Source organism: Panthera tigris, chromosome D2 (genome assembly GCF_018350195.1).
Source record: "Panthera tigris isolate Pti1 chromosome D2, P.tigris_Pti1_mat1.1, whole genome shotgun sequence".
Classification (NCBI taxonomy): Eukaryota; Metazoa; Chordata; class Mammalia; order Carnivora; family Felidae; genus Panthera; species Panthera tigris.
Genome location: NC_056670.1, coordinates 21,371,409 through 21,398,890, shown reverse-complemented (window position 1 = coordinate 21,398,890; position 27,482 = coordinate 21,371,409). Strand labels below are relative to the sequence as shown.

Sequence of the window (27,482 nt, the reverse complement as noted above, 5' to 3'; positions counted from 1 at the left end):
AATTGCTGAGAAGATGGAAAGAAATAACATACTAAGCATGTAGAACAGTGACCAGCATATAGTAGGTGCTCAATAAACAGCTGAGTCTTTTTTTTTTTCTTGTTTTTATGAAACAGGCAAATATCAGTGAATCCTGCTTCCTGCTATAGGATTAGAATTAGGATGGGAGAGGGGTTCCTGGGTGGCTTGGTTGGCTAAGCATCCTGACTCTTGATTGCAGCTCAGGTCATGATCTCGAGGTTCGTGAGATCGAGCCCTATAGCTAGCTCTCTCTCTCTCTCTGTCTCTCTCTCTGCCCACCCCGCCCCCACTCTTACAGTTTCTCACTCTTTCTCTCAAAGTAAATAAATAAATATTAAAAAAAAAAAAAAAGAATTAGGGTGGGAGAAGATGAGAGGAAGAGGGTTTGGGTCTCCAGTTTGTGTTTGTGTGTGTGGGGGGGGGGTCAAATAAAGTGATTGCATTTTCACCCCCCTCAAAAAAAAAAAAAAAGAATTAGGGTGGGAGAAGATGAGAAGAAGAGGGAGAACTTTGAGGGTTTGGGTCTCCAGTTTCTGTGTGTGTGTGTGGGTGGGGGGGTTCAAATAAAATGATTGCATTTTCACCCACTGATGGACATACAGTGGACATACAGTTGCTTGTCACTTGGATCGCAATGGTTATTCTATAATCCAACTTCAGAGACCCTAAAAACATGGCCCAACATGGCCATCACTTCCCACAACTCAGTTGACTCTCACTTTAGTAAAATTGGCTGCTTGCTGTTCTCAGAACATTCCCATCCTTTCCCTGTCATGCCACATCCACTGGCTGGGATGGCCGACTTCCCACTTCCACTCCTCTCTGCTTGTCTTTACTCACACACCTCCATTCAACATCTGCCACGTCTCCTCAGTCCAATGTGATGCCCTCTTCCTGTGAGCTCTTGGATACTTTCATCATTTCTCTTGCACATCCTCTGACACTGGTGTGGTGGTGAAGAGCTTGGGCTCTGCCACCTAACTGTGTGGGTTCTAATCCAGACTCTACCACTAACTAGATATGTGAGCTTTGAAAAATAACGGAACCTTTCCATATCTATGTCTTCATCTAGAAAAGGGAAGTAAGAGTATTTGCTTTGTGGGGTTGAGAAGTAAATGAGACATGTGTATAAGTGCATATGAAGTGCTCAGTTAGCACAGTGCTTCACACATGCAAAGCACTGAGTAAAGTATGGAGTAGTAGTATAGTATTTCTATTATTGTTTGTGTTTTGGTCTTAGCTTCTTTATCGGAGACAAAATGCCTCAAAGGCAGTAGTTGGCTTTACTCATAGCAGATCCTAGTCTGGGGCTCTACTGTCTCACTGCCCAAAGTGTGGTTTGCAGTCACCTGGGAGCTTGTGATACATGCAGGATCTCAGGGTCTGCCTCAGACCTGCAGAATCAGCATCTACAGTTCTACAAGGTTCTCGGATGATGCAAACATACACATGGCAATTTAGAAACACTGCACTCAATTCTTTGAATTCAGTTGCTGAAGCTATGTCAATTACTCTAGAAATTCCCACCAGGAAAATAGACACTTAATTCTGCAGAATCAATACTGCCATTAGATAACTGTCATTTATTTGTAAGCATCCTTTAAAACAGTGCGATTTTGGACCAGAAGTGATTAGGACCAGAACTTGGGAACTTGTGTAATTGTAAATTTTCAGGTGATTATAATGCATCCTACAGGTTGAGAACCACCATTTTAGAACAATGGGAAGCTACTACAAGTACCACATTAATAATGTGTATCTCCTTCCTCTTGCCTTGTTGTTTTATTTTTTCTGGTCCATCTCTTAAATAGTAAGGTTGAATATCGTAACTAAGTTTTCTCTCCACATTTGCCAAATATTTGCTGGTGCACATACACATCTTAATATCTACCTGGCAGACCTGTGTATGTCCAAATACCAGTTCTGCTGTATGGAACACAGCCTATCTGATTTATCTGCAGTCCCTGTATTTTGTTTTGTTTTATTTTGTTAATTTTATTCATTTTTTGAATAGGTGATAGATGCACATGGTATAAAATTCCCAAGGTACAAGAGTTTACGGTGAAAAGTAAGTCTCCCTCCTTCTCCTCACTCCAGTAATATAGTTGCTATCTCCAAAGGCAATCACTGAATTTTCATTGCACAGATTTATTGAGCACCAACTATGTGCCAGGCATTGTTCTGGGCACTGGATATGGACCAAAACAGACAAAACTTTGCCCTCATGGACCTTACATTTTGGTTACCAATTTCTTGTAGTAGTTGTTCAATAACATAGTGTATTACAATGGTTAAAAGTAGGGCTCTGTAGTCAGACCAACTGATTTTGAATCCAGTTTTTCTCATATTCTAAGTGATCTTGGGTTATTTACCACTGTGAACTGGGTTTTCTTTATATTGAAATGGAGACAATGATTCTATTTTATAAGGTGGATTTGAGAATTGCTTCAGATCATACTTACAAAGCACCATACAGTGCCTGGAACATAGTAAATGCTCAGTAGATAAAGTGTTGACTATAATGGTGTGATCTCACTCTATTGTTCTGTAATGCAGACTAGAAATGCTTAAAGGATTTATTTTCCCAAAAGTTTTCATTTCTTCTCTTTGCTATGTGATGATCAAAAAAAATCACTTTTTTTCAGAATAAGTGTGCTAAATATAAGCCTAAGTTTTGATCATTAACTAGTTGCCTACCAGACCATTTGCTAAGTTCTGTTAAGAAACCAACTCCTAATAAATCACTAGAGCATAGGTACTATGTTCCTCTGTATTCTTTCTGATCTAGCTTTTTTGTAATCCCATGTAATTTGAAGGTTTTCTACTATCAATTCATTTGAAGGTGTTATGTATTGTTACTTGCAACTCTATAAGTTTACAAAATACATACCTTGAGAAGAAAATTCTGCATTTCGTAGCAGGGAAATAAAGCACTTCTGAGCAAAGTTTCAGACAATATAATTTGGTACACTTACCTTAAGGAAATTTCTTTATGATTCTTGTCTCCAGACAGATGGGAAAACAACTTTCAACCCCTAGAAAAGCAACAAAAGTATTCCTTGGTGATGATCTTAACATGGAAAACATTAAAAAAAAAGTTACATGTAAAAAAAGAAAGGAGAAAAGAACTCCTAGGGCATATGAAACACTTTCAAATATCAGGCCAAGAACTGTTTCCTCTATTCAGCATAAAAAGGATATTAGTGGGCACAATGAAAGATTGCAAGGAATTGGGTTCGGTATATTCCACCACATGCTGACCTGAACCATTGACTTGGAATCTAAAAAGAGTGAGGGCTGGGGTGCCTGGCTGGCTCAGTCAGTGGGGCATGCAACTATTGAGCTTGGGATTGTGAGTTTGAGCCCTATGTTGGGTGTAGAGATTACTTAAAAACCTAAAAATAGGTAGGTAGGTAGGTAGGTAGGTAGGTAGGTAATAGATAGATGAATGATGGAAAGAAAGAAAGAAATGAGGATACATCTATCTGACCAACTACAGTCCTGATAATCATTTTATATATTCTTTCTTTCTCTCCTTTGTTCTTGATTCTATTTTGCATGATTTCCTGGTAGTCAAAGGGTGTGGATCTTTGAAAGGTTGATTGTGGTATGAGAAACTTTTTTCTTAACCTAGTCATGATAGGAGGACCAGGAAGAGGAGATAGCTGGAAAATTGAAGTGAAATCCTCTGAATAGCTTTTATTATTTGGTGAATGGTGGGATCACAATAGATTGGGGTGTTTTGTGTTCTTCTTTAAACATTACATTTCCAGTCTCTGGTATTTTATTATCAGAAATGGATTAACAATGAGAACTTCAGTGCTCATAATTTTAAGAGGCACAAAGTCAATACTAAATAGATGAGGCTTCCTCTAGTGGCATTTACCAGTGTGGTCTTCCTGGACTTGGTCTGTGCTAATTGAGTAGCACACTACAGAGCTGACTCTTAATTCACTAGGGATGCATTAAGCAATCAGCGTGTGACCTCTTTGGCCGACTTTTGGACCTTGTCATTTCTCATTCCTCTCTGTTTTCACTGCTTACTACACTGTGACAACCTACCTCAATATTTTAATTATTCATCTCCCATGGTTGTGTGGATTCATTAGGTTCAGCTGGATTCTTGAGATCTTTGCTGAGATTACAGTCAGATAGCAGCTGGGGTGGGAGTAATATGGCAGAATGTTCAATGTGGTATCTTCATTCATAGTCTATCAACCCCACTAGGACGAATGGAACATCTGAGCACTAACTGGGCCTCTCTCTATCTCTTTCCATGCTGCCTCTCCTTACGGCCACCTTGACTTTCTTTACATCATGGTGGTCTCATGGTAGTCAAATTTCTTACACTGGGATTGGCTTCCCCCAAACTAGTGTTTGAAAGAGACTCAAGAAGAAACTGCAAGGTTTCCTTGAACTAAAACTGAAACGGCATGCAAAATCACTTCCCCTGCACTTTATTGTTCAAAACTTGACCCAGCCCAAATTCATTTAAAGGCAGTACACATGAATATAAGAGACATGGTTCTCATATATATATATATATATATATATATATATATATATATATATATTTCAACTAAATATGTTTGATATTATAACAGAGCTGTCCAGTCATAGAATTACCTTTGTTAGCTTATCTACATTTGGGCATGTTGGTCAGAAGCTACTACCAATCAAAATATTTTTGGGATTAGAGACAGTTAACAAGTCACCCAACACAACTCATGTCATGCTTTTCGAAGTTTTGGTATACAAAATTATAGAATATTTTGCTTATTGAAAGGAGAGTGAGTTTGTTCTATTATTATTCATTCATTGAATCAATCAACAAATATTTGTTGAGTCCATATGAGCCAGGCCTTGTGTTACATGGTACAAAGCAGAGACATTTGCTGCTGTGGTTGGATTTTGCCTTTACCAATATCAATACTAGCAATCTAAATGCTAACTACATGAGTTCATGAATTCAGATGTTTGGGCACTAGACAAAGCTGTGTTACAGAATAACACTAACAGAGCAGGTTAAGTCCTTTTTCTGTGCATTATTTCACTTAATTCCCCACAAGAAGGCTTCGGCTGGAAGGCAGCGTTATTATCCCAGTTTTGTAAAGGTTGAAACCGTGACTCAGGGTAAACAGTGCTCCAAAGGTCAGCTAATTAGTAAATGACGAAGCCTGGATTTGAATCCAGAGCACTAACTGTGCAAAACTGCTTTAAAATAATACCATTGCCTTTGTTTCTACTTGCCATGCCTTTTGAGAAATGTTTTCACCATGTGGTAAGGCTATTTTAATTAATCTTTGGCCAAATATATTGACAGCTCTCACCCCATTTCAACTCTGGGCTTCTTTTGGTTTCATAGTGACCATTTTTGAAGTTTAAGAAGGATGGGCAAAGAAGAATAGAAACTTAACCTTATTACCATTTAACTGTATACCAAGCCATCAAGTTTGACTTGTCAGAAGAGTGCTATGTTGCCATTGCCAAGGCACATAGATGCAGAGACGAGCACATTACCTACCTCTTTATTTTCCTCGCCCATCCCCCTACTCACCTCCTCTCTGGTAACCACCAGTTTGCTCTCTGTATTTAAGAGTCTATTTTTTTAAACCATACTCTTTAATAAAAGCAATGATGAAATCCAAAAATATTTATTGGGCACTTGCAATATGCCAGGCTCAGGAAAATTTGGTTCCTAATCTAGGGGATCTCACTCTCCAGTGGGAGAGACTAAACAGATGTTTTCACCGGCAGTACACTCTGATAAGGGAAGCCCACATGCAGAACCACTAACTTAAGATGGTGAGTACAGGATGGGAGGAATTTTAGAGTCAAAGATTGGAGAAGTAGAGGGGTGAAGGTTCCATCAAGAGTGCACCCTATGTGGTGGTTCAAAGTCTAAAGTGTTTCAGGAATTCTAGGGACTGAAATAATTCTGTTTGACAGAAGGGCAACAGGTGTGGAGGAGTGGCCAGAGAAAGAGAAAGACTGGCCAAGAAGTCAAAAGGAAGGAACTTGTTCACTGCAGCCCTTGTTAGGGAGCTTGAATGAGCAACAGTCGTTGAATGAGGTTTCGCTAAGCAGTTTGGATTTTAAGTGCAGATGTGGAAAACAGATTAATGTTTAGCCCTTTTATCCATTCTAACCATGACTTCCCCTTCCATTCTTTACAAAACTGAAAATTTTTCTTTTGCTTGGGAGTATTTTTCAATATGTACCAGGCATTATAAATGGCTTTCCTTCTATCGCGGCATAATTACAGTGCTGACTACAGTCAGTCTCGTCAAATTAAAGCACCAGGTCTCCAATTGTCTTAATATTAGATGAGCCATTGATTCATTGATTGAGGCATTTATCCAGGAAAAATAAATCTGTACCCCACTTCATCAGTTATACAGATTCAAATTTCTGTATCTTTAGATAACAACCCAAGAGATAGAGACCCAATCAGAAAAAAGTACCATATGCCACTGATTTCAGCAAGACCGTTCAAAACCCTTTACTTACTCTCTAACCTCATTTTCCAGCTATTCTGAGAAAAAAGAAATTGAAATTGCCTCTCTAGTGTACCCAAATGGAGGATGCAGAATTCCTGCTAGTTTTCTCCTCCACTTGCCAACACAGACAGGGTGGAGCAGCTGGGAAGGGAGGCCGGGAGACCCAGAGAGAGGCCAGGAGTCCCAGAGGGAGGGAAACACCGTAACAGCAAAGTGACAGCAGTGCCTCCTCCGGGCTGTTTCCTGCCCTTCGCAGCAAATGCTTCTTCCTCTCTGCTGGGAGCTCTCTCCAGAGCCTTCTCAAGGGGGCGGGGGGTGGGGTGGGGGGGTGGGGGGGTTGGTGGTGGAGGGATGACCAGTTAGTTCCTTTGAGTGGGTTAAAGAGTCGAAAGAACTTATGCCCAAAATAAAGCAGACATTCACTTGCTTTTTCCTTCTGCTCCTTTCTTCCAACTCTTGACAAAAAGCAGTGGGGATCCATGTACTCTCAGGCGCTTCTCGGAGAGCTTCTGGAATCGCTGCGGCTTCCCGCAGCCCCACAGTTTCAGCACCTCGGCTCAAGGGCAGGCCCTCCCTCTGGCTCTTTTTTTCCCCTCCTTCCACCTGACAGGGACCATAAATAACCAGGGCTCCCGGTGTTCCCAGCTGAGAACAAAGTTGAAAGTTTGCCTGGAGCTCCCTGCCACTCCCCGCCTGGGCCATTTCTTTGTTTTGTTCTGTTTTTTTCTTCTACCTGGCTTGGCCGTTTCTTCATTCATGTTGGAGAAGAGTGACCTCCTGACTAAACGCAGCACCCCGCTCGCCGGCTCTCCCTAGATTTAAGGCGGTCTCGGTTACCCGGTTAGGCACCGGGCATTGGTATCAAATTACCGAGAAAGTCTACACTGGAGCAGTCCTCATATTTACATACAAATAACTCAAGGGCTTGCATTTATGTCACCATTCGGTCCTGCTAGAGGCTTGCCAGCGGAGTTCTTGGTCCAATCAGAAGGAGCTTTGAAAGGATGTCTGCAGAGTGATCAAAAGGGTCTTCTCAATTAAGTGTAGCCAGGTTTTGCTCTTTTTTATTTTTATTTTTTCTGGTCTGAAAGATCGAAAATCTTTGCACTCTGATGAGTAGAAAAAGATGTGTAAGTCCTCCACTGCCTACAAGAAGACAAAGATGCTGAGCAGGACTCTGCGGTGGTGGTGAAGACGTGAATACACCCCCAGGGGTCGGTTTGTTTGGGCTGATTCGGAGGTATATTCTAAATCACTGCCTAAGGAATTCCTGGAAACATCAGGAAAACATTTGATCAGCCCCGCCTGGTGGAAATGGCTTTACCGCAGAGTAAGCTCTTTCTTTAAGTTGTACTTGGTGTGTGCTGTTTTTGTTTCATGTGCAGTGAATGTGCAAATAGCCCAGCTGTGAATAGTTACTTAAAATAATCTCTTGGTACCGGGTAGTAGTAGAAAACAGATCTGTTTAGTTTTTATATTTGCAAAAACAGTAGTTGACAGTGTATTTTTAGACTTGATTGGTAGTTTAAAAGCTAAGCTCTGTGGTTTCCTGGGTTTAAATGAATGGAAATTATAAATGGTAGCAAATGAAGGAATTGGAAAATATAGCTGGAACAGATGAATCACTTACCTTTGAGAAAACATAACATACATGCTTTTGAGATCTCTCTCAGCCAGACATGCTTGTGTCCAGAAAGACAAGGAGAGTCGTAAAAAGGAGATAGGCTTGCCTGTTTTCGGAATGAACTTTTCCACAGTCTGTGATACGTTTTGAAAAGGATGGGAAACGTCCCAGAGGGCAAAAGGCATTTGAAAAACCTGCTCTGTCACTCTTGGAATGTGGTTTTTCCGTGAGGTCATGCTGTGCATATGTAGCTAGTAAAAGTTTTACGAAATTAACTCTTTGTATTGATGGGCAAAGAGCAATTTATATCAGTCCTTTCAAACTGCTGGTCTCTACATTTGGTCTCTACAGAAAGTAGAGCTCCTTCCCAAGTAGGGTTCCAGCCCTGGGGCAGCTGCACTGAGCTGTTACTGTGGTTGGTGTAGAAACAGTTCAAAATTGATGTGTTTCAAGGTTTTCCTTGAACTATTAAGCAGTAATAGTTCAGATTAAATAACTTGCTAGTTTCTTCCATAAGCCCCGAACTGGAATCCTGTGTGTGAGAAGACCATTTTGAAAAAGAAAGTCCATTCCCTTCCCATATATGATTTTCCAGAACGGTAATGGAGAGGTGGCTCTTATTTTGCAATCCACGTCCATTCAGACGAGCTGCCCTTGTCATAGTGAGGCATGGAAAGCTAACCAAAGTAAAAGATCCACCGTTCTAGTCAGCCTTCTAGTCAGCCGGGGCTTGAGGAGGGGAAATGAGACAGGGGAGACATTTTAATATGGAAAACTTAACACCAGGAGCTCTTTCGCTACTTAAATTCACTCTTGAAATTATGGACTAACCTCTACCTATGCTTTTTCCTTCTAAATGGCAGTTACAGATATTATCCAGGGGGTAGGGGATTATGAGAAAATGAGTGATTTGCTGGTGATCAAAGGAGTGGTTTTCCCCACAACAAATGCATTTTCAAAAGGGAAGCTTCTGATTGTGGTTTGCTTTGTCCATCCACAGGTGAGGACGCAATGACAGGTGACACGGACAAATACCTGGGGCCCCAGGACCTTAAGGAGCTGGGCGATGACTCTCTCCCTGCAGAGGGCTACATGGGCTTTAGTCTTGGGGCCCGTTCCGCCAGGTATTTTATTGTTGCTGTTTTTCATAGTTACCTTAATACAACCATGATTTGTCATAAACCAAAATCATTTTCATTGTTCACATTATCCCCAAATGTGCTCTTTGGATGAGGATGTGAATTTGGTAGAATGTTCTCAAATGTTCTCAACTCTGGTATACATGCTCTGCTGTTTTCTTTTGTGGTTTCTCAGTCCTTGGTTTTACGTGATTGAACATGTTGAGTGTTGGTTCTTTTTTCCCCACCTTGCAGTCATGCTTCAAGCATGATGGCAAAAGAGCTCACTGATAAAACTGGGATAGTCAGTGTGGTCTCCATGTTTAAAAATTAAATTTTGTTCCATAGTGAAAGAAAAATCTTATTTTCCACTAAGTATGAAATAGTTGTATTGATTGTTCACTATTCTCTAACACTGAAAGAATAATTCATGATTGAAACTTAAGAGAGCATTCTAAAAAAGATTACATATAGCTTATTAGAATTGTCTACCAAGTGTTTGGGTATCTCTCTAAAACTGTGGCATTACTTTGTTTACTATGGACATGTTAGGAGCGTTGCAATGACTTACCCAAAGTCGTGGACAGGAATGGTAGCAAATTCAGCCTTTAAAACTGAAGTATAAAACTTTTGCATGTGAAAAACCTTGGCTCAAACTTACCTGACACTGGTTGAAAGAAACAGGACGTTGTCCAGAATCTGGGGACTTCTTTTCCCTGGTTGGTTTAACAGCATGTTTGCTGACAGTCAAGTTATTTTAAAGCTAATAATTAAACTTTCTAAGCTAGAACCCTGGGGACATTTTCCTATAGTTTAAGGATCTGTTGTAAAAAGTTTCATTGTCTAATAGTAAATGGCACTTCCCACAAAGTAAGCCTGGGAGTTTATTCTCAGTGTTGTTGATGTGGCCAAGTTTAGATACTGAATTGATTTTTCTTTGAGCTAGTCTTTTTATTAATACAACTTGGAACCTTATGTAACTTCATAGAATTTTTGCTTTATAAATATATTTATAAAAGTCCTTAAGATCTCAGTGTAACAGGGGATCATTAATAACAAGAGGAAAATAACTGTTTAAAAATATGTAATATCTCGTGTAATCATACAGAGCCATGAGTTAAACTGAAAAACATACAGAGTCTCAAAGGATCTCAAGGGAAAATTCTACTTAGAGGCTTAATAGCTTTTGTAATCCAATAACTAGCTGATTCTCTTCCTCAGATGATATGTAAAAGCTGCATTTTGTGAGTCAATCATTTGTATATAGAAAATTATAGAGGCTGACATTCAGGGAGAGATGACACCAGCATATTTTCCTAAGGCTTTCACACTTCTGGTTTTGATTGCACCCATTATTATTTGTTGCTATTATATGTAACTCATTTTTTTTACATTGGCAAGTCATGTTATGCTCAGAGGCAAATCTGAAAAAAAAAAAAAAAAAAAAAAAAACAAGACAAAACTATAACACTGATATATTTCTTAAAGTATTGTTAGAGTATTACCAAATATTCTGAGTGTAACATTTAAAAAGGAATACATTAAGTGTGTAACTCATTCAACCATAACATTTTTTTCTTTTTTCCCTGTCTGATTTTTTTGCTTTCTACTTCTCCTGTGTTTTTCTAAAAATACTTTAAATTAGTCCCAAGATCAGGTAAGAAGATATGTCACTTTTATGGTGTTTTTCTGCCCTTCCCTGACTCATTTTCTGATTTTTATTTTCTTCAGCATTGTGCTGTGCTGTGCTGTGATGTGCTGCAATGTGCTTGTTTTTTTCCTGCTCTGCATTAGAAAATCATTTTTGTAATTCTTAGAAAATTAGCAAGTAACTGAATGTATGACAAGAAATGTGACTTAATGCAAAATTGAGTACTTAAGGAATTTCTTTCCTTTAACTAAGTTTGTGTAATGCATGAAGTAACTGGAGAACTTTCACTGGGTTTGAAGAAAAAATCTTGATTTGAAAAGCAGTTTGTTTGCTAGTTGCTGTTTTGTTTGGGTTGTGCTAGGTACATTCATATAATTTTAGACTTCTGAGGCATGTGTTTTTCTAACACTTCCTATATTTAACACATAGGGTATACTGATGGCTACAAATAATATAGTTGACCTTAGTTGAAAACAATTTAATGCTTTCCAGACCCCCATGCAAATAATATCTAGTTTTAGTAGCTGAAAGGACTTCGATGTATTAAGGATTCAGAGTGAAGCTTAATGAACTCCATCTGTCTTAAAGTAACTTGGTCCAGAACAGTGAGGAGTAGGAACTTAGACGTTATGTAAAAGAAAGACATCTTTAGGCTTTCCCATTGACAGCACCCAGTTCTAGGATATTCTTCAGTTGTCACTCATATAGAAGTTAAAAGAAAGAGAATATTTTTTAAAAATCAACAAATCTTAGATTTTTTTAAAGCTGAAGTTGAAATGAATATGTAATAATTTTTTTAATGTTTACATGTTTGTTCACATCTACTGTAAAGTTGTTCTTACATACCACAGCGTTACCATGTACAATGGGAACCAGAACTTAAAGAAATGAATGTGGTGTCTCCCAACCATATCACTGGGGGATATGGACCCTTGCTATGACTACTTAGAAGTTACGCTAATGGTATAGCCCCTAGCTACATAAGATTATTTAAATTAAAATTAGTTAAAATTAAGTAACAATCAGTTCAATTCTTCAGTCACAATAACCACACCTCAGGTGCTCAGCAGCCATACCTGGCCAGTGGCCAACGTATTGAACAGTGCCTGTCATTGCAGAAAGTTCTCTTGGGCAGTATCTGCTTTTAGGAAGTTTATATTGTATTTGAGGGATGGTAAGGGGCTAGAAACAGGAGTGATAGGGGGATGTTTGCAAGTAACGCAGTTTGCAAAAAATTGTTTGCAAGTAACCCAGAAAAAAAAAGGAAGAGTTATGTATCATGTGACTGGGTCCAGAAGGCCCGCCCATGCAAGTGGCCAGATACATGGCTTACTAGGTAATCTCTGTGCAGAAATAAGGCTTAGTTCTTTTTCTTTTTGCTTCTATATCCAGTCTCTAATATTGTGCCTTACTAATAAGAATCAGTGTATTTGCTGAATACACTAGATAATGACTCTAGAATGATGGTTATTTTGAGGTCGAAAATCCCCCAAGGATTCTGGTGGAAGCCAAGGCTCTAATCCTAGAAGAATGCATCTCCTCATTCATGTGGACCCTTTGAATGATTCCTATAATTCAGGGGCCTCTGTAACTTGATATAAAATACCCACCTTGGGTAATCTTTAGTATAGGGAACATTGGGGAAAAGAAGTCATTTTGTGCAAAGCAAGGAACCGTTCTTGTTTTCATCTTCTTTGCTCTTTTACACAAGCCAAGGCCAAGGCCAACGTCTTACTGATTCTACTGATAAAGATTCAAGCGGCTACATTTTAGATTCAGTATATTACTTACATGGGCAGTGACAGGTAGCAACTTCCCACCATCTTTGTCCTCCATACCAATAAGGACAACACCAGAACAAAAGGTTCTACGGTAGTTGTGGGATGCTGTGGGATGCTGCATTGCAGGGGGTCGACTCTAGACTGCAGCTAAGTGATTTCATGCTCTGCAGCTTATTCCAAGGAGGGTGGGGCAGGAAGTGTCAGACCTTATTGGAAACAAGAGACAATGAGAAATTACCTTATTACAGCCTATCATATTAGGTGGGATAGGGAGGTAAGAGGCAGATGGCTTCAAACACCTCCCCACAAGTTTCTGTCCTCTGTTTGCAGAGGATTAATCACAAGGTGTTCTGCCAAGGCTCAGATTAGTTGTGAGCCCAATCAGCCTGCATGTCCTATGTGCATATGTGCAAGCTTCCCAGCATCCCTTACTCTTTTTTTTTTTTTTAAGTTGAGAGGTAATTGACATATTACATGTTAGTTTCAGGTATACAAAGTAATGATGACCATAGTAAATCAAGTTAACATCCATCACCACACATAGTCACTCTCTTAGCAGCTTTCAAATACTTGATCCAGTATTATTAACTAAGTCACCATGATGTGTATGTATTCCCAGGACCAACTTATTTTATAACTGGAAGTTCATACGTTTCAACCATCTTCACTCCCTTCTGCTGCCACCCCCTGCAACCCTCCATATTGGTTTTTAGTTTAGAGGTCAGTATATGAGAGGCACTTCAGGACATCAGGGGGCTTGCACTCTGGGAAAGTCAGGGGCTGTGTAGAGGATTTAAAAGAAGCTAGGAAGGAGAACAATTTAAGGCATAAGGAAGAAAAGAGTAGAGTGTGGAAAGATAAGATCACCATACATGAAATTTGAATTTTTCAAGGCGAGAAAGATGGCAAAGATCATGTAAGATATATTTGTCATACTATTTCCTTTTTGATGTTTTCCATGAGTACAGCTATAAACCAGAACTCTTAATAGGTCAAACCCATAGCTAGTTTCCAAAGACTTATGAACAGACCCATTTGAAGCAGACAAAGTTCCATTCAATAGTACAAGGTAAACAGATAAAGGAGACTCTGAGATAAGGCCTTACCATAGAAAAATCTCTTAAACTATCAAATTATCTATAGTCATCTGGTTCTTCTCAGTTACCCTCAGTTACCCTGTTAGTTCAACTATCATAGTGAAACATCCAGAGTTTTCATTCATTTCATATTGTCACAGGTTTAACACCATTTAGCCTAATTTTAAACAAAATCTGATCATGAAATTGTTTAAGCTTAAGAGATTTCCTCAAATTTAAGGGATTTTATTTTTGATAATGTCTTTTCAAGAACAACTTCTGTTGATATTTTTAGCCATCTTGCCTGTTTTCAAACTTGCATGCATTAATTTTATTTTGTTCATCTCATCATCATCCACCACTCTTGAATGGTTAACTGTAAATACAACAGCCTCCGCTCCTTCAGTTCGGATAGGTCGTACACCTTGAACAGAAGCTCCTATGCGCGGGACAGCATGATGATTGAAGAACTCCTTGTACCATCCAAAGAGCAGGTATGCATCCTCCTTAAAATATTGTTGGATTGTTGAACTTTCATTGCTGTGATTGAATTGAGCTCTTTGTTCTGTGACAAAATCTGTACCTCTGCATGTTTGATTTTGCATTTGTAAATCTTCTTGTACTGCCAGGGAAAAAGGAAAAAAATCAATTGTAAAAAAAGAGGGGGGAGGGGAGAAAGAAATCAGTTGTGCCATACACAGAAATAGCCTGGTCTTCTGCAGGTGAATCCCCAAAAGCCCATAGAGAGGAACTCAGAAAGTCCTAAGAATGACACAGATACCTTTCTCATTTCTAGATCAAATCTATTTCAGTTTTTTTGAAGAGAGTTAATAATAATTGGTAGCTAAAGTTGCTGACATTATCCACATGAATGTTTGATTTTCCTAAACAAACTGTGGGTGCATGCTGGAATTTGCTAGAATTGTTTTTAGCAAGTAGTTAAAGATGAGATTGGTCAAGTCTTTGATCCCTTAGCTTCAAAGCTGCCTGTGATGGGCCTTCTCAAGATATGACAGTATTTTGTTTTCTACCAGAATCTCTGCTGGTGTTCACACAGTTTCTTCTTTCTGATCATTGTGGTTGAATAGATACTGGCTTAATGCAGGAAGTTCCAGCAGTGCAATCCTGCTGCATATGGGCTCAGGGTTATTCATTATTCTGGATACACACAATACTTGATTTTAAATGTGAAGTCATGAGCTAACAATGGGCCATAAAACTAATTTTGAAGGTGGCTTATCATATTCAAGCAATGTAAATAATTGATGAAATCATGCTACACTTACTTATTCACTGAACAATGAAGGTAAATTGGAGCAGGTAAATACGTGATAGTAACATTATCAACAAGTTAGAGGTTTAAGTAGCCAGTAGTCAGATTTCAGGGACTCCCATGTGTTTGGGACATGCTGACTTCCAGACGTACAGATGTACATGGAATTTCACAAGAACCTGCAAGTAATATTTTATTGCTTTACACTCTCTGGAACATTCTTAGTGAGCAGGTTTTACAGAGGTGAATACAGTAGCCATTCAGTGTGTTGTCAGACACAAACAGCCTTTGTAGAATAATTATAGGTGTGATAGCATGTCATGGTTTAAGTGGGTATTAGCACTAAAGAAGGCACTTGTTTCAAATAATGGAGCTAAGCTCTTGGGTGTTAAGGTATTGCGCAGGTATTGGTTGAGATTTTCTGAGGTGCTCTCTCTTGGTTGGCTGTGGTCATTATCCTGGTTGGGTGATTCTGATCTCTTCATGTTCCCAATTGAAATGAGACGTTAGTGGATATATTATAACACCAGTGTAGAAATGCCTGTTATTCTCCATAACTAAGGAAAACCCACAAAACTTACAAAATTGCAGGTGATAGGAGATTCCTTAGGTATCAGTAACACTTTGGTCATATATAAAGTATGTGCCTAGTTCTATAATGGAATCTTAAATGCTTGATTGAATCTAATGATGGTTTATATTTCTGAATGTGTATTTACTTGAGGGCAAGGGTCTGAAATTGGGACCATCACCCCCATCATCACCATGACCTCACCATCACTACCACCATCACCACTACTCCCACTGCCAGGTACACTACCTCTCCATATCTGCACATCAACCTTAAAATACAGATGATTGCCATGCTACAGGTGGTGAACAGGCTTCTGAGGGGTTTCGCACCATTACCTCATAGCTACTGCCAACACCTGCTTACTCAGGGAGGCTGGAAGGGGTAGCTTTAAACAGAATGAAAAATTTGTGAAAAGAAAGGATAAAGAAAACTTTAAAGGTAAAGCTGGTGTTCTCTTGTTGAGTTTGTTGCTGCTTCAGTTTGAAAAGCACCTCTGTGGATGTCACAAACAACTCTCTAGACTAGTCAAGGGAAAGAAGAGCTTAGGACATCTTGAAACCTTTACAAATAAATCTTAAGTTGATAACTGCAGAGGTAGGAAGTTGCTTTCTCCAATGACCACAGAGAATCCCATGATCTGACAGGTGTTCCTTGTGGAACACATACATTATTCCTGGCCACACAACTTCATAATAAAATCACCAGAGATTCAAAAAAAAAAAAAAAGTATGAATGACATGAAGACATTTTAGAGACAAATGAGGACATTTGACAATGTACTCGCTGTATTGTTAGAAAATCATTGTTAGTTTTGTTAACAGTGACAACATTATTGAAACTTTACAGGGTAATGTCTCTGTTCTGGGGGTATGCATGCTGTAGTTTTCAGCAATGAAGTAATCATTGAGTCAGCCACTTATTTTCAAATGGTTCAGCCAAAAGAAAAATACATGTGTAGAGAGAGAGAGAGCTCGTGCAAGTGCAAACATGGCAAAATGTTAATGTTGAATTTAGGTGAAGTGCAAATGGTGTTTCTTATATAGTTTTTTCAACTTCTTAATTTGTTTGAATACCTTCAAAATACAAACTTGGAGGAAAGGGGAAAACAAAATCTGAAAGAGGTGTGTTAAGTTATTTAGTGTCTGGTATCTCATTTATTATAGAAGAGAGACGAAGCTAATTCCTCAAAGAGAGGCTAAAGGGAAGGGTCTAGGTGTACTTTGCAAGACTAATGAGAAGCATTTACTTTAGAAGGATGCTTAATATAAAGCACAGACTTTATATCAGAATTAAGTGGCAAACATTATTAGTTTGTATCCATCATGCCTTTAAATCTGTATTTATAAACTTCAAAATGGAGTTTCTCCACAGTATTGATTATGTCTGAAAGCATGCCAGAAGCCTGAAATATTTAGAATTCTGGAAGCAAGGACACATGACTTACTGTCAGATTTAAAACTGCCCTATCATTGCCCAGTTAAAGTTGCTTGGACACATAAAGTTGAAAATGAATAAAAATGAACTCTCCATGTGTTGCTTGTTTTCAACAAGAGTAGACCTCACCTATACAAAGCATAGTTAGTTGCCTCTTTATTATTGTGCTGCTGATTAATGAGTTTGCACATTAACCACAGTGAAAGTAAAGTTGAGATTCAGGATAATTAGCACAGGCCTGCTACTTGCGTGTTCCTAAGAACCTGTGCTGTTGAAGGCAGGTGTGGAGGCCAGAGCTGGGAAGGGGGTTGGGAGAAGTGAGCCCGTCCTCATGCCCTGCTGAGCCTGAATCATGATCAGTTTGTAAACCACTTAATTCTCCCCCAGATAATCAAGAGTGGACTCTTTTGCCACTGTGATACTGGGTTATCCATGAAATGAACTCCCTGTCCTTTTACCTTCCCTTTACCTTGCAATCAAGAGTCACCTGTAGATATGCCTCAGAAAATATATATGTAAATAAATCATGCCTTTCATTTGTCAGAAGATTTTATTGTTTAAAGCAGTGACTCTCAGCCCTGACTGCTCATGAGAATCATCTTAAAGAATTTTTAAGGGCACCTGGGTGGCTCAGTCAGTTGAGCGTCTGACTTCAGCTTGGGTCATGATCTCATGGTTGGTGGGTTCAAGCCCCACATTGGGCTCGCTGCTGTCAGCCTGTCAGTGCAGAGCCCGCCTCAGATCCTCTGTCCCCTTCTTTTTTGTCCTTCTCCCCTATTGTGCTCTCCCCCAAAATAAATAAATATAAAAAAAGAATTTTTAAAATATGATTGCTCATCATATGATTTCACTCATATGTGGGATTTAAGAAACAAAACAAAGAGAAAAAGAGAAACAAGGAAACAGACTCTCAATTATAGAGAACAAACTGATGGTTATCAGTGGAGGGAATGGGTTAAATAGGTGATGGTGATTAAGGAGTGCACTTGTCAGGTGATGAGCATTGGGTAATGTATGGAAGTATTGAATAACTATATCATACACCTGAAACTAATATAACACGGTATGTTAAACGAATTAGAATAAAAACTTGAAAAAATGTGATTGCTCAGTGGCTAGGAGGGGCTTAGCATAGGATTTTTTAGTGCACCGAGAGCTGAAGCCCCTGATTCCTAGTCAGAATTCCTAATTAGGAGAAGGAGCATCTGGGTGGCTCAGTCAGAAAAACATGTGACTCTTGGCAAAAGCATGTGACTCTTGAGCTTGAGGTCGTGAGTTCGAGCCCCTTGCTGGGTGTAGAGATTACTAGAATTCTTTTTTTTCTCAAGTTTATTTATTTGAGAAAGAGAGAGAGAGAGTGCATGCGTGAGAAGGGAAGGGGCAGAGAGAGAGGGAGAGAGAGGATCCCAGGCAGGTTCTGCACTGTCAGCACAGAGCTCAATGTGGGGCTTGAACCCATGGACGGTGAGATCATGACTGGAGCTGAAACCAAGAGTCAGATGCTTGACGGACTGAGCCACCCAGGCACCCCAAGATTACTAGAATTCTTAACGGGGCACACATTGGAATCACAGTAGCTCTTTGGAAAGAAGATACCTATAGAATCAGAGTCTCCTGGCTGGGTTCCTGGACACATGTGTTTTTTAAAGCTCCACATGTGATTCTGGGATGCATCTCTGCATAAGAATCACTTATTTAAAGCAACTCTGGTTGGGATCTTTTTGTATATTGATCATTCAACATCTAATGTATTTGTTTTATAAGCTCTGACTTGTGTATGTCAGATTGTTTTGGAACAACATCTGTGCTTGGAAACATTCGTTTCCAAATAGGAGGTAATAAGAAAAGGGATGATTCCAGATTGAAGCCCAGTTGTCTAGGATGAATACAATAGACTGGTTCTTTCATTTCTTCTGGCATAATTATTGAAAGCAACTGTCTGGTATGGCTTATGGAATTGCTGTGTGTGATCCATATCAGCCAGTCCTCATGTGTAAATGGCATAATATTTAGTAGATGCTGTGTCAAGAGGTATGGTGGTGATGCTTATGGGGATCATGGTGAAAACAGTTCATTTTGAGCTCCTACTATATGCCACTATTCTAAGTGTTTTGCTAGTATTAACTCATTCATAGTTCACAAAAAAAACATTTGAGATAATTTCTTGGCTCCATTAAAAAGGTGAAGAAACTGAGGCACAGTCAGCTAACTCACCCCAGGGGGCACAGGTGATAAATGGCAGAGTCACTGGCCATGTGGCTCCAGGCTGCTTCCTTAGCGGCTGTGCATCTGTGTTGCTCTGTGTTGGAAGGAAGCCATCAAAGAGCCCTAGGACTTTATACTCTGTCCTCCAGGATCTCATACTTGCTGGTATTTTTAAGATGGATGTGATACCATCATCTTTACCCATTTTTTTAGCAGAAAAGATTATAATCAGACGTGTTCTTTTTTATAAAATTTTCTTTTTAATGTTTATTTATTTTTGAGAAAGAGAGAGTATGTGAATGGGGAATGGGCAAAGAGAGAGGGAGACACAGAATCTGAAGCAGGCTCCAGGCTCTGAGCTGTCAGCACAGAGCCCAACACGGGGCTCCAGCTCACAAACCATGAGATCATGACCTGGGCTGAATTCAGATGCTTAACCAACTGAGCCACCCAGGCACCCCCAGACATGTGTTCTTTATTATGCTTATGTCTAATTCTAATAACAAATCCTTATTTAATGTGACTTAAAGGGAACTGACAACTTATTCAGAAACAAGTTATAAAAATTATGGAGACAATTATTATGCTAAAAATTATGGCATATAAAGCATCATTAAAGGAATGGCAATACTTGACCATCACATAGATATGAGGTAGAAGGCATGATAGTGGTCTAAAATGTTTTGCAGGCTAACCAATTAATTATAGTTCCTTTGAATGACCCTAGAAGTATTTGTAAGACCAAGAGATGCATGTATACAGCAGGCAGAAACATTTAATCCAGTATGAATTTCTGGTAGTTATTCAAAAATAGAAGAGCAGGAATCACTTAGGGATATGAATTGTTTTTGCCTGTGTACACCCATTCCATTTTCATAGGTGGGAGACAGGATCTGATGGTCAAACCTCTTCCCCCGTCCATTTCTCAATGGATCTTTACAAGGATCAGAAATCACTTCCCCTCTAAGGATGGGCCCCAATCTGGCCATTGAGAGCATTCCTTTTCCTGGATTACAGTGATTACTTTAGGTTAAAATATAAAATCTAGGCAAGTCTAATGAGACTCCAAGTTGAGACTTTCTTTAGTTTTTGGGGGTTGCTAAGCTATAAAGATGATGTCAACCCAAAGCTGCTAAGCATGGAGCATGAAGACAAGCAGTTCCTACCATGTTTTGAGCCATGGCTGGATTCAGCCATTGCCTGAAGTTAGTCCTTCCCAGACTTTCCTGCTACATAAACCAGTGAATTAATCGCAATTTCCTCCCATCCCTCGGGGGCTGGGAGCATCTTAAGCCAGTTTAATTGGGGGTTTGGTCCTCACTAATATGCTTGTATTGTGGCGATCAAACCTGACATAAACAACCACATGTCAAGGGCAACATAGAAAGTCTTCCAGCATCTTAAAGTGCCATTCAAACTTGAGATTCTATTGTTTTATGCTTTCTCTCTAGAACAGTTGATTTTTTTAAGAGCATAGCTATAAACTTGGATGTTCTAAAGGAAAAACTTTTAGAAAAACATTCTTTGCTAATTGATCACTGAGGAATGAGGGCCTTCCATTTGCTTTCAATTCTGTTGATCTAGAGGCAGCACGTCTGTGAAGAGAGAGATACAGAGCAGCAGCTGTGTGGCCCTGGCCCTCGTTTAGGAGGTTGCTTTCATTTTGCAGCCTTCTCTCATACCAGATTTGCCCACATGGTTTATGTCTAAGGGGATGAGTGGCAGGGTTTCTAATAGTGAAGGTTTAACTACAGTAGTGTGCGAATGGTTGCATTGGCTGTTTGAACGGGAGCTGTGAGGTCCTTCTGTAGTCACAGTTAGAGGCCCTGTTCTAGCCTCCCCATACCTGGAAGTAGCTGTCATCCTTTCCACCACTCTCCCTGTAACTCTCTCATTTATCTCAGCCCAGTACTCACTCCAGATCCTCTGGGTTAGACTTGGTCTTTTTTTAGGCTAAGGACAATCTCATGTATATTTAGTCATATAAATGTTATGTACTACTTGATATATTAGCAAGTCGTAAGTGAATTGGAAGGTTCTTCAGAAGAAATTGCACGTCTGTCACTTCAAGACCTAGGCAATTATCTCAGTAATAGAAAAGAAGAACACCTAATCCCAAAAGCTGGTTATGCTAATACCCAGTTTTTCCTTCTCTACCTCTCACTCCGTTCTCCTCCTGCACCTCCCCTGCCCCCACATCAGCAGACTGGTCTTCCTGTTTCTGGTTGTGAAGGTAATTCTAAGGGGCTTTCAGAAATGTGCATGGTGGCAGAAGGTAGCCAGCCTGGGATTAAAGATTTGCTAGAGATAGTCTCCTGGAAGATAAACACCTTTGACTAGTGACATTTAATATGCTGCTTTTTCTCTTCAGAGTGCTTTGCCAGCATTTCTCAGGTGATCCATTCAACACCTCTCACAGATTGGTCAGCAAGATTACACATTATGTTTTAAGGCAGACAGGTTGGTGTTGTGACTTACTTAAGGTGGTACAGTTAGTTTAGACATCTTGAACTAGATGTTGATGTGTTAACACCTTCCATGCTGACCTTGATTCACCTTCTTTTGTGGAAATTGACAGCTAAATTATTTTGAAACCAATCAGATTTGGAAGTTCCAAAGAGCTCAGATTCTATGGTTTGTATTTTAGTATAAACTAAATCTTAGCGGGCGCCTGGGTGGCTCAGTCGGTTAAGCGGCCGACTTTGGCTCAGGTCATGATCTCGCGGTCGGTGAGTTCAAGCCCCGCGTCGGGCTCTGTGCTGACAGCTCAGAGCCTGGAGCCTGTTTCAGATTCTGTGTCTCCCTCTCTCTGACCCTCCCCTGTTCATGCTCTGTCTCTCTCTGTCTCAAAAATAAATAAACGTTAAAAATAAATAAATAAATAAATAAATAAAATCTTAGGTGTAGCAATAGTTGACTTTAAGAAAAGAAATATTTTGGGGGAAAAAAAGACCTGCTTTAGTCAACCTTTAATTTTCATTTTATTCTCTGATTAAATCAAGTTTTCCTTTATAGAATCCATTTTTTAAAGGTGTACAACATGATGTTTTGATATATTTGTAAAATAATTTCCATAATCAAGCTAATTAACATATCCATCACTTTGATAGTTACCATCTTTTTGTGTGTAGTTGAGATCTACTCTCTTAGCAAGTTTCAAGAATATAATATATTATTATTAGCTAGTCGCCATGCTATATATTAGGCTTCCAGAACTTACTAAACTTATAACTGCAAATTTGTATGCTTTAATCAATATCCCCCCTCTTCCTCCATCCCTGAGCCTCTGGTAGCCACCATTCTATTCTCAGTTACTATAGATTAGACTTTTTGTCTTTGAAGATGGAATCCATCTGTTAAGAGAATATTTCCAACTAGTTGCACTGGATGTCTATACAGACCCATAGCAGTTTGCCATTTCATTCAGTTTGCTGTAGATTACAATACTTATAATACTTATTGTGGCACCTGCCACAACACGGATCCACGATGGATCATTTCATGTCATGTTTTCAGCTTCCTATGGACTAGATACTATCATTACCACATACAGACAAAGAAGCTGGAGCTGACAGCAGCATTTCACTTGCTCAGTTTCACTTCAAGTGACACGAGGTGATAGACCTGAGAATAGAATTTAGGTCCGATGGCTGTTTGGACCCATTCTGTTGCTGACCACTGAGCTGCCACTCTCATACGCCAAATATGGCGCACCTGTCAAAGCATGTTCACCATGGGGAGAGTCAATATTTATGCAGGTATTTGTCACAGCCCAAACACCACTATTTGTTAATCCAGCAGGCTGCTTCATCTGGTAAGGCATATGCTATCTCAAAAGCTCATAGAAGACTATAATGTCTTACCAATTTAAGAAATTAATTATCTTCACTTATAAAAATTCTGGGAAGTTTAGGATTATTATTATCTGTGTTTTTGTTTGCATAGCAATTTAAAATTTTCAAATCACTTTCACAATACTTCAGCCATTCCATTCTCACAGTAAACCAGGACAGTTAATCTTATTTACCAGTTGCCCAATGCAGAAATGGAGGTTCAGTGAAGTGATCAACTTGTCATTCGCTGGGCCGTGACATGAAGTAGCCAAAGTCAAACCCAAGTCATGTACTCTTGGTTTAAGGGAACTGACACCTACATGGGTTCCTCTGTCCTGGTCCTGTCTAGTTTGTGGTCATGGGGTAAAATTGTTCTTGTAAGCCTTTCCTTCCATGGGCTCCTAGTCTGGTGCTGTCATCCGGGTGTTTCTTAATTACACTGTGTTTACAGTTTTTCAGATTAGCTGCACTGCATTTTGCATGTGACCTGATATTGTGAGGTCTACCTGGTTATGTGAACAATAGCATGTCAAGGCCACCAGTTAACCTACAGGACTACCTTCTGCTGCCTCCCAGGGGCAGCAGAGCTGACAGTGAAGGATCTTCACTGGTGTCATCCCACACTGGGGTTTGACAGTTGGCAGCCTGGAGAATTATCTAATATTGAACTTAATTGGTTATTCTTTCTTTTCCTTGCATATATTTTCTTGCTCCCTGCCTCTTTGCTTCCAAGCCTGGACATTAATTTCCAGACCTGGGCATTTGGGCATGTCCTCTTTTAAGGCCAGTGCATACTTGCTCTTTTCTTTCCTCTGATGAATAGGGCTAGTGAGAAGCTATTTTTGGAAAGTATTAAGCTCATGGAGGCTGTGATATCATCATTAGTCAGGCTTTGGACTCTATTGAATAACGTGCATTTTGATTTTAATAGGGCCCTTGACATCATTTCCAAGATGAAAACTGATGTGCTTATTCATATCATTTTTGATGTGGGAGTAAAACGTCTTATTAAGTCAGTGTGAATTTTTCCTTAACACAGTGTTCTACTAACTAAAGCTACCCAGTGCTGAGTGTTGATTTTATGTTGTCACATTTTTGAAGTTTCTCTCTGAACTTCAGTTTCCTCAGTTCTGTACCCTGTGAAATGGGTATAATATTACTCCTAGGGCTACGAGGTTCTGAAATTCAAAGGATACATGAATGTAAAGGTCTAGGACAGTCTTTGACATTGAGTTGACACACAGTAAGTGTTGGTATTGCTCTTGTTAACATTAAGCATTTTTGAGTCAACAAGTCCTACACATTTACAAGATGCATTCTTCTAACTGAACGGGCTCCATTGATTTGATATAAGCATGCTGTGTATGTAACTGTAAAGGACTGGTGCTGGCACTGGAACGTTGTTGTTTTTGCTGTTTCCCCGATTACTGTATTTTAACAAATGAGCTAGCATAAATGAAAGTCCTTTGAAAAGCAGAAATGCAGTAGAACAAACTGAGGGTTGATGGAGGGTAGGAGAGAGGGGAAAGTGAGTGATGGGCATTGAGGAGGGCACTTGTTGGAATGAGCACGGGGTGTTGTATGGAAACCAATTTGACAATAAATTATATTAAAATAAAATACAAAAAAATTAATAAGAAAATTAAAAAGTTAAAAAATAACAGTGCTGTTATTAAAACACATGCCTTATGCAAATTATGGATTTTATTGTACAAAAACAAGGAATAAAATTAAAATAATGGAATACAAAAAAAAGAAAAGTAGAAATTACTATACTTATAAAGAAACATTAATATGACTCCATGCCAACACTGGCCTTGGTGCCAGATTTTTTAAATTTTTTATTTTGTTTTTTTATGAGAGAAAGAAAGAGCATCTCATTCATGTACGTGAGCATGTGTGAGTGGGGGAGGGGCAGAGAGGGAAAGGGAGAGAGAGACGGCGGCGGGCGGGGGGGGGGGGGGGGGGGATCCTAAGCAGGCTCCATGCTCAGTGCAAAGAGCCTGACATGGGGCTCAATCCCATGACTCTGGGATAATGACCTGAGATGAGATCAAGAGTCAAGACACTCAACTGACTGAGCCACCCAGGTGCCCCTTGATGTACAGTTTTATTGAATGTCCACAGCAAGCAACTCTCAATTTGAAAATTTCAAAGGAAACTGAGACTGGGAAAAGTTAAGAAATTCACCAAGGACCATAAAGCCATCAAGTCATGTTGGGGCATCTCCAAAAGGGCTTTCAATAAATAAAGATAAGGAAAGGCCAAAAAATATAGGTTCAGTTAAATTGCCTTATTTTGTGTTTAAAGGGATATGGTGTGGGAAGAACATGTTGTTTGTGTTTAGGTTATTAAAATTGATAGGTCTGCTCATAAATGTAAGCAAACCTCTTTGGGGAAAAAAAAGTTGGGACAAATATTGGGAACATACAGCTCATCATTTTGAACAAGTACATTTGCTCATATTACATTTGTTCATTTGTATGCTGACAAAGTTTCATTGTGTGGCAAAGGTAAAGGAGTCAGGAAGGACTGACAGGGGCCTGGGACCCCAGTGTGCTGGCACACTCCTGCCTCCATAAATAGTACATGATGGCAGTGATACCTCCTTGCATGGTATAATTCATTGTTTCAATAATTAATGTTGCCAGTGAATGTTTCTAAGAGTTCCAAAGGTAAATAATTTACTGTAATTACCAAGGAGGAGTGATATTACTTATTTGTTAGAACTTAAAAAAAATGGATCCTTTGTGAAAAGTGACCTCAAGGCCCCAAATGTAGGATTGATACTGTGCTAAAAAATTAAAGTGAGTATCACCACCAACTTTATACTAATATTTGCCCTATTCTGAAGGTTAGTTGGTTGGAGTCTCCAGAAGTCAGTAAAATTGGTGAATAAGGCTGGACTAACACTAACACACAATCTTTGGTTAATCCATATAGAATTTAGGAACTTTCTGAAGTGATGTGTTGCTTGTTTGGGGTTAGGACCTTGCTATTGTTGACTCTAATTCTTTCCCAATTTGATTTCAGCGTTTTAAAAAAAAATCTTTGTAATTCACTGTAAGTTTTTAAATTTATGTTTTATTATTGAAGTTATAGAAACAAATAAAAAGCCATGTCATTTTATAAGACGTACTCATTAGGAAAAAAAAAGAATTCACATATATACCTTCAGCCTCCAATTTCTCCTCTCCAGACACAACTGCTTAGCGTACCTTTTGATAGCTCTTATCATGTGCTTTCGTGTGTCTAAAATGTGTATGTGGCTTCTTGTTGGCTTTCACCCATTTCAGGAATTATTTATTCACTTCCCAAAATGGAAGATGAAGTTGTTACTTTTTAAATACCTCTTCTCTCCCACCATGCACACTTTGCATCCCCTTACTTTCCCCCAAACAGTTGTATTTTACTTTGGTTATGCCAGCATTTAGTGCTTCTATTATGCCTATGTAAATGCTTTCCACAGATGCGAAATGTATTGATTGAATTTTCTTTTTGGCACAATATTTTGCTTTCCCTGGAGTTTTTTGCATTTGCTTGGTGTTCTCTCTACATATCACTGGTCCAGTCCACCAGTTCCTCCCAGTTATGCCAATCTTCTCTCAATATGATCACATTCATTAGGTGTTCTATAAATTTCATCTCTCTGGGAGCTTTCTTACTTGTCAAGTTCCTTGTAGTTCCACTGCATAGATGTCCTCCTGGGTCTTCCTTCCCTGTCACCATGAAAATTCTCTATGTTCTTATATTAGACCTAAAACTTTCCCTTTCTTGGTTGAGTCCTTCACTTTGATGGAATACATCTTCCAATAGTTTCCTTACAGAGTTAATGAGAAATATATTTGGGGGGGGGGGTATATTTCTGAAGATATCTTAATTCTATTTCCGTACCTTTTTTTTGCCTGGTTTTAGAATTCTGGATTGAATATCATTTCCTTTCAGGACGCTGAAGGAACTGCTCCATTGCCTTTAACTTCAGTTTTTCCTATTAAAAGACTGGTGGAAGTCTGCCATGTGTGATCACTTTTCCTCTCTAAATTTGTAGGCTCTTTCTTTGTCTCCAGATTCTAAAATTTCATCATGATGTGCTATAGTCAGTTTATATTCATAATGCTGGTCATTCAAGTGGATTGTTTTACTTTGGGAACTCAGGTCTTCTGCTTTGGGGAAGTTTCTTGAATTATTTCTTTGATTTCTTCTCTATTTCACTATTTTTTTCTTTCTAAAACTTTTCTCTCTTTTTTTTTTTTTTGGAGAAAACAAATGGGTTTGGAATTCCTGAAATAATCCTCTGCTTTCTTGTATGCTCTCCTATTTTCTACATTTGAAAATCTCCCCCTAACTTCTAGATATTTTTTCAACTTTAATGCTATCGTATTTGTTACTTTC

General features: G+C 39.2%; 1 protein-coding gene across 2 annotated transcripts in view; it reads left to right on the top strand.

Annotated features, from left to right (window-relative positions):
* Positions 1–27,482, top strand: part of ANK3 (ankyrin 3) — a 334,814-nt gene that overhangs the window by 222,358 nt on the left and 84,974 nt on the right. Inside the window, exons 1-3 of one of the 2 annotated variants that reach the window (XM_007095800.3) lie at positions 7,763–7,851; positions 9,146–9,269; positions 14,163–14,265. In XM_007095800.3, the coding sequence (XP_007095862.1) occupies positions 7,836–7,851; positions 9,146–9,269; positions 14,163–14,265 (243 nt within the window). In that variant the 5' untranslated portion in view covers positions 7,763–7,835. Of the gene's footprint in view, positions 1–7,762; positions 7,852–9,145; positions 9,270–14,162; positions 14,266–27,482 lie in introns of those variants that run through there. The other variant, XM_042959816.1, reaches the window with a different exon arrangement.